This window comes from Acromyrmex echinatior, chromosome 10 (assembly GCF_024713525.1).
Source record: "Acromyrmex echinatior isolate Ae372 chromosome 10, ASM2471352v2, whole genome shotgun sequence".
In the NCBI taxonomy this organism is placed as follows: domain Eukaryota; kingdom Metazoa; phylum Arthropoda; class Insecta; order Hymenoptera; family Formicidae; genus Acromyrmex; species Acromyrmex echinatior.
In genome coordinates this window covers 7,061,355-7,072,463 of record NC_141861.1, presented here as the reverse complement: position 1 = coordinate 7,072,463, position 11,109 = coordinate 7,061,355, and the positions used below count along the sequence as shown (strand labels likewise).

Below are 11,109 nucleotides of genomic sequence, written 5' to 3'. Positions count from 1 at the left end.
ACAATGTATGCAATATTTTTAACAAAAGATAGACGTATTGTGGCCTTTTGTTACTTTTGAATCGTTTAATTCTGCAGTCATTTACGACATTTATCTTATTTCGCTTTCTTAATCCGCACTATTCCTTCACAGAAAAAAATTTTTATTTCAATTAGTTTATTTCAATTAGTATGATATTTTAAGTTATGCTATTAGTAGTTAATATTCAACAAATTTCGTATATTGCATTGTGAATTAAACTCTCACTGAATTTAACTCTCACCGTGTATACGTTTTTTTAGTATCCGTTAAGTGTATACGAGGGTCATTCATATCCGCCGTACTTTTTTTAATAGATTGAGTGGTTCAAAAAATATTAAAAAATTCATGTAGATTCCTTAACTGTTTTAGATAAAAGATTTGTACATAATTTAATAAATCTATTTGTTTAAATATTTTATTTTTAAAATGTAAATACAAATGTATGGTAGTGATCGGTTCAAAAATGTATAACTTTTAATCAAATCAATGAAATCTAATTATTAAAAAAGGAAAGTAAAGTTTAAAGTTCATATTTTAATAAAAAAAAATACATGCTAACAAATCTTTTAAATTTAAATGCTTAAGTTTGGGATATAAAACTTACAATTTTGAAACTTATAAAAATAGTCAAAAAAATACAAAAAAATTATTTCTTATTTATACGATAAATGAATTTATTTATACGATAAAAAAACAAATGAATATTGACCAGTATTCATAGTCAGATATTATATTCATTAAGAAGTTACGAAACCAATCAGAGGGCTGTATTAGTGTCTTAAGATATTACTTAGGGCTACCGCACTTTCCGCATACCTTCCATAACAGTAACCATGAGACGTACCGTAAGAATTAGCCAATCACAGTCGAGTATTCTTTTGAACTCTTAATTCTGATTGACCTTAAGACGGACTTGAAATAAGAACGGACTACGAATACTAGAGTCTCACAGGAAGAGAATGGCAAATTGCATCACATAACCCGTCTCCTCTGATTGGACATGGACATTCACGTGATGCAATTTATCACTCTCCCCTTATGAGGCTCTAATGAATATTTTCTAATACCATTATTGTGTAGTTGCGGATCATCCACTTCTTCAGAGGACAGTATGCAGGGGCATTTTGTGATTACAGAAAAAAGGTCTTCATGTCCTCTCTCAGATTTCTCTCTAGTTGCCGCTTCCACTGCTTGACGCTTGCATGTGAATGCACCTTAAAGGTTGCAGAATGAAATGAGGTCTATTAGCGTTGCATACACTTTTTGTATTCAGCATCTTTGCTTTCTCTCTTTTCAACGTTCAAATATTTATCTTATTTTAAACGCAAAAATATTTGAGGATTTCAAGCAACGCGAACAGACCAATAGATCGCACCTCGCTTATATCGAGAAGTATCGATAGAAATCGATATCCAGGTATCGATAGGTTCTTAGCTGATCCGGGGGCAAAGATGTCTGTTAGTGCGGCGGAGTGGAATATCATCATTTGCTTTGCCGGACGTTTGTGAGTAAATATCAGCTGGATGCGTAGCGCTATTCCGCGACAGCGTGCCAACGTGCGAGCGCGACGACATTAGGGACAATCTTCACGGCTGTTCCACGAGAGAGCGACGATGGGCCTCTTTCAGACCTCCTCGCCCTTCGACGCTGACGTCGGTGAGTAATATCCTCGTTTCCTTACGGCCCCGTTATCTGATACGCGCATCAGTACATATCATGGTCGAGTACATCGTCTCTCGTTGTATATGTTATCGCGAGAGCCTGCGATTATTCTTTGTGGGTTTATGCGAAGAACAATTCATTTTCTGCATTGGGCGTATTAAACGGTTGTTGACATTTGACCTCCTCCGACCACATCGTCAGATCTTTCATGCTATTTCTCCGCTCACTAAATTCGACTTTCGCGTTTTTCGACGCATTGATTTTTGCACGCGAGACAATAGGCGCGATTTCACGCCCGATGACAGTTTGCCGCATGTCTCACCTGGATATTGTAACACGATCTCAGAAAACGTCAATCCCTTTGTTACATTTTTATTTCTGACGTCTGCGAGTTGATCCATTGTTATCTCCTTAACTATCTTTTAATCTTTTAATCTTTTTATTAAAAAGAAACTATTACTTTCTCGATTATGCATGCCATCGAATACTTATTTAAATCATGATTTGTGATTATATTGGATCAGAAAAGGCAACTAATGAGAACAATGTAACGGAAGAATGGGGAAAGATAATGGATATCTGCGACAAAGTCGGCACCTCCAGTCAAAATGCTAAGGACTGTTTACGTTCTATTGTGAAAAGATTATACTGTCAGGACCCTCATGTGGTCATGCAAGCTATCACAGTTAGTACATTCTTTAACAATAAGACATGATTCTATTAAGATTAACTTTATTTTCGATTAACTTTATCAAATTTATTCTTTATTTTTTTCTAATTCTTAGAATCAGAAAAAAATTAATAGTGAGTTAAACTGAAATTACAGTTAATCTTACTTTAATGGAATATCTCAACGTATTTCAAATTTTTAATTTTCCATTGTTTATTTAGTTGTTAGATGCTTGCACCAGTAATTGTGGAAAAGTTTTCCACTTGGAAATTGCGTCCAGAGATTTTGAAAATGATTTAAGAAAGCTTATTAACCATCCACAACCGAAAATAGTAGATAAAATTAAAGCACTTTTGAAAAAATGGGTAGAAGGTGATTTTAAGACAGATCCGCAATTGAATCTAATTCCAAGTTTATATAATAAACTGAGAAGCGAAGGCCATGATTTTTCTTCTGTCTCAGATACAGTGAGTTTCTAGTCTGTTGTATTATTACTGTATCTTTATTCTATATTTATGCAAAAATTGAATAATAAGTTACAAATCCAAACTAAGTTGTATTTAAATTAGTCAGATAGTTAACACTTATTGATAACATGTGTTCCTTTTATGTTGCATCACATAAGTAGTTACTTTATATAATATAAGTCATTGCATGCACTTTAACATATAGACATATAGATCAACTATATAATACTATTAATTCAATATTTTTAAAACTTTTTTTACATATTTAAAATGCAATGTCTTTTAGCCAAAACGTTCTAGCACTCTAAGCAGAGATCCTAATGTAGTAACAAATTCGCAAGAAGAATCAGATATCGCAAGAGGTAAGCTTAATATTGTTTCCATTATATATTAATAATGTATTTTAAGTTTATTTTTATTATATATATTTTTACATTTAATTATTATTATTAAACGATATTTTATAGCCATACAACTTTCATTACAAGAAAGTAAAGCTCATACTCAAAGCACTTCATCGCATAGCTCGCCAGCCTCTAAAAGAAGCACTAGTTTATATCCTAGTATGAATTCTGTGGTTGGAGCATCAAACACCTCCCAAGAAGGCAGGAAAGTACGTGCTCTGTATGATTTTGAAGCTGCAGAGGATAATGAACTGACATTCTTAGCAGGAGAAATAAGTATGTATATGAAGATTATAATATGAAAGCATAAACGACATACATGATGATATTAGAAATTAATTTCTAATTTTGGATTTGGTTTTTTAGTTAACATTTTGGACGATTCTCATCCAAATTGGTGGAAAGGTAGCAATCAAAGAGGCGAAGGGCTTTTTCCTTCCAATTTTGTTACTGCTGATTTGTCTGTTGAACCAGAAGAATTTACAAGTGAGATATATATGATTTAATAAATTTTTTTATGCACTAAAGTTTGAATGTCTTCAAATTTTTATTATATTTTTGTGATTGAATTAATGTAAGATATATTTATGTGTAGAATTGGAACATAGTAACAAAAAATTAGTGCAATTCGCAGAAGAAGTAGAAGTAAAAATGGTAAAACGTGAACCTGAAGTGGTGGAAGTTGAAATAGATGAAAAGAAAATGGATAGATTATTACATCTGCTTCACGAAGCTGATCCACAATGTGATACCTCCGATCCTCAGGAAATGCTCGATTTAGAAGGTAACTATGAATTTTGATGAAAACTTTAAGTTAGATTAATATTACAGATATATTCACTATTTCCATCTATTATATTTTGCAGAACAAGTCACGGCAATGGGACCTTTGATCGACGCGGCTTTGGAAAAAGTAGACAGGCGGCATGCGCAGCTTACTCAATTAAGTTCTGATTTGGTCGACGCTCTTAATTTGTATCATACCCTGATGAGAGAACCTCCAACGCCGTCTGGTTACACTTTGCCTAAAATGCAGCCACATATAAGTCCTTATCCATTCCACAATCCGGGACCACCACCAGCGCACGTAAGTACATCTTGACATACTATATTCTTCAATAGAAGAATGACATTGCTATATTCTTCAATAGATGTTTAATGGTATGCCGCCTTCTCCGTTCCCCACTGGAGCTGCCTCAGGCCCGGTAGGACCATATAACGCGAGTTTGCCAAGCACCGAGTACATGGGTCCTACCAGTATGCCAAACATGACTTTACCTCAACATTTTCATGTTCAATCAGGATCCCACCAACATCCACCTGGACACCCACAAGGGTCATCTTTGCCGCCGCCCGATCAAACTAATCTACCTTATCAACCACAAGGGTATGTTTAATATACTTGATTTTTTTCCCTTTTATCGTTGATCCTAAAGCTCGCTATGATCAAAATTATTATAAAAATATTTTCAAGTTTTATGATATTTCTTACATTTAAATTACAATACATTGTCACACAAGCGTATGTGCAAATACATCTTTTTATGTTATTATATGGCAATATTCTTTAATTGCATGTTTTATCGATTGAACGTTATGTTTTGCTTTTCTTATTTTTAACACAAGAAATGATAATTTAATATATTACGTAGCAGATATCCACCTCAAAGCGGCCCAGCACCCGGGCCATATGGCCCGCCTGGACCTACAGGACCTATAAATCAGCAATCACAATATGCTCCACCAAATGGGCAACACATGATGTAAAGCAAAGCTATGCGTTACAAACTCATCTTGTACTCTAATTCAAGCTGTACAATATTACTATATTATAATTATTTAAATAAACATACCCAAAGTAGCCAAAGATAATGGGTTTTTAATAAAAATTTTATGTTCTAGGATGTACTATTTCATAAGTATGTCCATGCAATTAGGAAAAGCAAAGCAGAAAGTGACTTATGTTGCCTACATCACGCTCATATTAGTGTAACTGTTAAATATTTATTGATTCAAACTGTTCAATTTTTATTTATACATTCCTTCAATCAATTTGATTTCTGTTATTTAATTATTGGTTGATTCACATGATCAAAAAAAAAATATTATATATCAATTTGTCTACAGAAATATGTTAAATCCCATATTTCTACACATTATTTAAAAAAATATTTTTCTTACAATTTTATAAATATAAAAAAAAAGATTAATTATTCGTGCTTTGTTTTATATTTAAGTTATAAACTTTGTCACATATATATTTCTCATAAAAGTTGTAATTTCTCATTTTTTAAATATTACATATATTTTTAAATAATATGCAATATGTCGTAAAAATACACGAAATATGAAATTTGGAATTTATGTACGAAAAAAAAGCTCAAGGAGTGTTTTATAGTTTTCTACTCTGCCATCGATCAAGTAGATACAAAACGGAGATTGCAATGTGATTATTAGGAAACGAAGTGATATTATTGTTAAAGGAATGTTGCAATCAGTGTTGTTAAGATTCTTTTAATTATCGAACAATGGTTGAAACATCTTTTGCAAGAAAAATGTCTCAATATGTCTAGTCTCCCCATTGTGTACAATAAGACTAATTCCTATTGACAGCTTAAAAAAATAGCGAGACTGCGAGAAATTTTTTATCGATTGTTAAATAATAAGTGATATTGTACATATATAACGAAACGTTCTATCTTGAATATTAATGGAAATGGTCAACGCTGTTTGACCATTGACGATATATGAAAATTATACGTTATATGTTAACGTGTTTCATTCTCCACAGTGCATAATCATTTAAAGCGTTCAACTTCTAATGTAAAAGATAAAAAAGAAGAAAAAAATACACAATGATAGTGCGGGCAAAGCTTACGCCTCAAAATCTATGTGAAAACATAATTTAAGATTTAAGGCATAATTTATAGGGACAAAACGATAATGTTTTTATAGCAGCGAATTCTGTATACTGTGTAAGCGAATGAAGATGGAAACGAGATAGAAATTAAAAGCGAGATAAATAACACGTCTTATGGAGAGTAGGCGCTATTTATGCTGTGTATGTTACGTTACCATTAAAGTGGCTTTATTTATATAATCAACTATCGCTTCTATTTCTTCTTTTTTTTTTATTCATAAAACGGCGATTCTGACAGACGAAAATCTCGCTACCAAAAGCAACTGTATATTATGTAAATACTGCAAGAAAAAAATACATTTTTCGAAATGTTCACTTACATTCCTTATCCACTTAATATAATACTTTTCCTCACATTGTTGCCAAAACCTTGATGAAACATTAAAGAGAAACTAATAAGAAAATATTCATTATCGTAACGATTTAACAGATAAATATCAATTATCATCCCTTAAAGTGCAAAAATCATGCGCAATTTCGGCATCCAGTATTTTTCAGTGCTCAAAATATTGTATAATATTGTATAATAATTATTATACTGCACATTTATATGTAATACGTTACGTTTATGAGTCATGCATTTTTCGCAATATGTCATTCTTAACTAAACAACTTAATAATGTATATTTACCATTATCGCTGATTGCAGACTGTAGTCAATGAAGAATGAATTTTTTTTTTTCATATTTACTTCTAAATCGTACCTACATTGTATTTACGTGAAAAGGTGCTTATTAATTTTTCGCTTTTTTTCTCGCCACATTTTTTGCTATATTGACCTTCTGATATTTTACAGTAACAATTGCTTCTTAACAGTCGTTAATGATACTCGAGAATTATTTAAAATTTTATAATGAATTGCATACCGCACAACGCCTGAAGATATACATGTAGATATACAGGGAATATAATTCTCCGTAACGGAAGATATACGATTGATAGAACAATGATGGAATTAATGATTGAAAAATCCCGCAAACAAGTCCCGTTATTAATCGTTTGTTGTTCTTATATAACATGCATCCGCGTGCATAAATTTCAATTAATTTTTGTTCTCGAACGTAAATTTTATTCTCATACAATTCTTCTTTAATTTATATATGAAGTGAGATTTATAAACTATTTGTAAAAATCAAATTGCACTTTGTTATAATATATAATTATTTTATTTTATATTTTATTTTGCATTATACTAATGTTATATTGCTCATATATATTTTATATTGCACAATTATATTATCAAAAGTTTTTGATACTATATTATATGTACATATATATATATATATATATATTAGGTGTTGGAATTAATTCGTAGCGTTTTACAAGTGATGGGAAGTACTTTCATTAATGTATTTTTTAATGCTCATGTGAAATAAATAACATTCTTTCATTAAAAACGCTACGAATTAATTCCAACACCTAATATATATATATATTACATAAATTTAAATAGATAAATAGATAATACAATATATTTATGAACAATTACGTGTAAGAATTTCCTAAGCAATTTTGCAAATATTCATGCATGAATAACATAAGCATTACTTAACGCCTGATGAACGAATAATAGTGAGCGTATTTAACATCTAATGAATTATTCCAAAACGTGAGAAAATTTATATGCAACCGTCTATAGCGGTATATACAAGTATGTGCGTGCAAATGCTTAATTATTCTAGTATTAATACTATTAATTATTCGCCCTTTCAATGCATTGCGTTGAAAAATAAATTCTTTTAACTAATACACTTTTGTTTATTTTGACATTATTTTTTTAAATTAATATATATAGATTTTTTTCTATACAAATTTTTCTATACAAGTGTTCAGACAATTGCATTCGTTTATATTACATAATATATTTTTTATGTGATGTATTAAAAAATATTATAATCGATATTATTTGTATGCAGTTTTTTCATTTTTGAGTGTATTTTCACTGAACATGTCATTTCTTTTATAGGCTATTTGTGACTCATATCATTTCACACATCGGATGATGTATCGATAACGGATCGACGTAACTTCCTCATATAACTATTCTGTTGATAAGATCATTAGAATAATGAGTAGCTTTCCTTGACAATGGCATTTCTTAGATCGACAATGGACCGAGCAACCTTGGCATTAACATTCTAGATCTCTCGGTTTCGTTTCCAAGCCGCAGACAAGACTTCGTGACTATCAATCATGATAGTCGAGCCGCCGTAAAATATCTAGTCATGTAATAAAACAAAAAAATTCTAATTTACTCTTCTCTCTATTCTTTATCAATGTTAGCAATCATTCATTATTAACATTTATCAGTAATCACTATATATATAATGATTAATATCTTTACATAGTATTTATTTATATAAATCTATTAATCATTATTGATTAAACTCACAGAAGAAGTAAAATCTAATTTCTCACATCATAATATAAAAATATAAAAATTATGTAATAAACTTTTATAGAATTTTAATTTAAAACTTGATTTTGAATTAAAAAATATATAGATACGATAAAAGTTGTGATAAATGATTATTTTATTATTTTTTCTTCTCTCAATGTTTTCATTAAGAAGGAATAAATTTTAAATTTTCTAATCTATATACTATAAATAATGGAAAATTGTAAATCTTTTATGATAGAAGACTGCAATCCTACTCTCTTCGCTGTGTTTAATGTTCTAAATACCATCAACCTCGAATTATAATTTTTTTATTAACGTGATGTTTTGTTCTATCACTTTTACTGCTCTCGTATGTAGCTCAAGGCCAGTGCAATTGTTTTTCTAGATCTAGGATCGGATCATCCCAAGTCAGATATTCGCGCGAATATATCTCAATAATCAAAATGGTAAATAGATTTATATTTTTTATTTAAACATCTAAACCGCTTTGCTAGAGTATTTTTAATAAGAAATTGACGTTTGATTATATCAGTGAATTACGAAATTACACTGATTTTTTTGAACAAGTATTTAAAGCCATTCCTAGAAAATTCACAGAAATATTGCAATCGGTTTAAATGATAACGAAATTTATTTTCTCAATTAAAAGATATCATGTCATATTTTAAACACAAACAATTTATAGAACATAAAGAAAGAGATCTCGCAATGACTGTCGTACAATTAAAATACAAAATACTACAGTCTGGTTACTTGAATGCACTCGAATTTTAAAATTAATAAATCTGAAAACTGATATAATGTTGTGTGACGTTCATTATTGTTACTGCATTTCTTTCGTAATTCCGTCATTGATAAGAAGTCGCGTTAGCATAATTGTTATTATTTTGATTCTAATATTAGGAATAAAGTATATAAATTAATCTGTTGGTTCTTTGTACACACTAATAAAATCTGATGTTATTTACTTTATAAATAACTTCATAGAATTTATATTATAAATAATTCCATGATATCTTCTCTAATCTTTACTAAATGATTCATTAAAGGACACACACACACACATACACAAACGGCTCAGTTACACTTTAAGATGGTACTATATGGTAATAGCAGATGGTACTATCTGTACGAGAAGAACTTTAATTTATTTCTAGTGTCACCTTGTTAAGCAATATATTCCGCATTATGCAACAGTCTTCCTTCCACCTTAATAAAGCAATTGCGTACAAACTTTAGTGTTATTAACTAATAATTATTGCGAGTATGTATGCGTTAGTTCTCAAATTTCGTGATCATAGATAAATGTCCATTTCAAAAGGTCAGGCTTCTATCGATCATCAGATTGGCTGTAGATTAAACAGTAAAACGTCTCATGGAAAAGGTTGTGCATTTCATTAGAGGTATATTTGATATTTAACAACGATTGGAACCATGTGAATATGATCCGCGAATTTAATGGATGGCGCGGTGCGCTTGCATTAAGCATGTTTAGAAGCACAAACTATAAAAATTAATGTCTTAAACATCTAGCTGGATCTTAAATGTTTGTATGATTCTATGTGAATTTATATACTACATATATAGTCCTTTGAAACGCGCATCATAATGATTTTTCGGTCTTGAAACGCCAACTCTACTAAACTATTCTACTATATATACTACTATAATACTGAACTATTCTACTAAACTATTTATTTTTGAAAGATCATCAAATTCGCAATACGATCTAATCTACATCAATGTATGATAATTATCACGAATATTGAATCACGATAATCTTTTTGTTGTATGTATATAATAACTGGAAAAATTAATAAATTTTTAACTTTATTTTACTGTAATATTTGTATTAAAAAAAAGTTTTACTGATGTTTTGTGATAATCATAATCTTAAAATCTACACGATCTTATAATTTTTCTTTATGTTGATGCAGAAGTTATCTTTGATATTTTTATTTATTTAAAATTGATTATGAGAAGAAGTAATTTTCTTCAATTACAGAAATTCTCACATATATACCATACGTATATACGTAAAATATATCAACAAATTGCCTATCTCAATATCCTTGACGAATCTTACGCTAATTTACATTACTTCACGAAGGAATATCAGAAAGCAACAAAGTTCCTTCGCTGTGGTTTTGCTTGTAATAATTACTTCTCTCGTCCTCGTTGCATATATGAACATTCACAATCTCGATACAGAAAGGAAATGAAAATATTAATGCACTACTAGAATATTATTGGATATAACATTTCTGCTGCTGAAACTGGTTTTTGAGGCCGAGTTCATGGAAAGAGTGATAAGAAAAATGATCAGCAAAATATTCTTATTGATCTGTACCATATTTAAGAGGACAAAATTAAATAATATTTAAAATAAATAATATATTGTTACGAAAAAATTAATTAATTACTACTTAAAACGTACTTCCTAAATTGTGTGATTATTATCTTTTTTCCAATGAAATCCATAAAAGTACTAGCCAATCTCTCTCTCTCTCTCTCTCTCTCTCTCCCTATTTTTTATTTTTGCAATAAATGTAATAAACATATAT

General features: G+C 30.1%; 1 protein-coding gene across 2 annotated transcripts; it reads left to right on the top strand.

Annotated features, from left to right (window-relative positions):
- The first annotated feature begins 1,436 nt into the window (after positions 1-1,436).
- Stam (signal transducing adaptor molecule) lies at positions 1,437-6,463 on the top strand. Of its 2 annotated transcripts, none has more exons than XM_011063467.2 (10): positions 1,437-1,677; positions 2,208-2,368; positions 2,575-2,820; positions 3,107-3,182; positions 3,288-3,500; positions 3,591-3,710; positions 3,820-4,008; positions 4,091-4,311; positions 4,376-4,611; positions 4,880-6,463. In XM_011063467.2, the coding sequence occupies exons 1-10, from the start codon at positions 1,635-1,637 to the stop codon at positions 4,989-4,991; spliced, it is 1,617 nt and encodes a 538-aa protein (XP_011061769.2). In that variant the 5' UTR covers positions 1,437-1,634; the 3' UTR covers positions 4,992-6,463. The 2 variants fall into 2 exon arrangements, with proteins under 2 accessions (XP_011061769.2, XP_087266387.1); XM_087410261.1 differs by having other exon boundaries at positions 4,877-6,463.
- The last annotated feature ends 4,646 nt before the right edge of the window (positions 6,464-11,109 follow it).

Coding starts and splice junctions, on each gene's coding strand:
- Stam (XM_087410261.1), top strand. CDS start 1,635: ATGGGCCTCTTTCAGACCTCCTCGCCCTTCGACGCTGACGTCG. Junction 3,183..3,287: donor AGAATCAGATATCGCAAGAG/GTAAGCTTAATA, acceptor GATATTTTATAG/CCATACAACTTTCATTACAA. Junction 4,009..4,090: donor GGAAATGCTCGATTTAGAAG/GTAACTATGAAT, acceptor TATATTTTGCAG/AACAAGTCACGGCAATGGGA.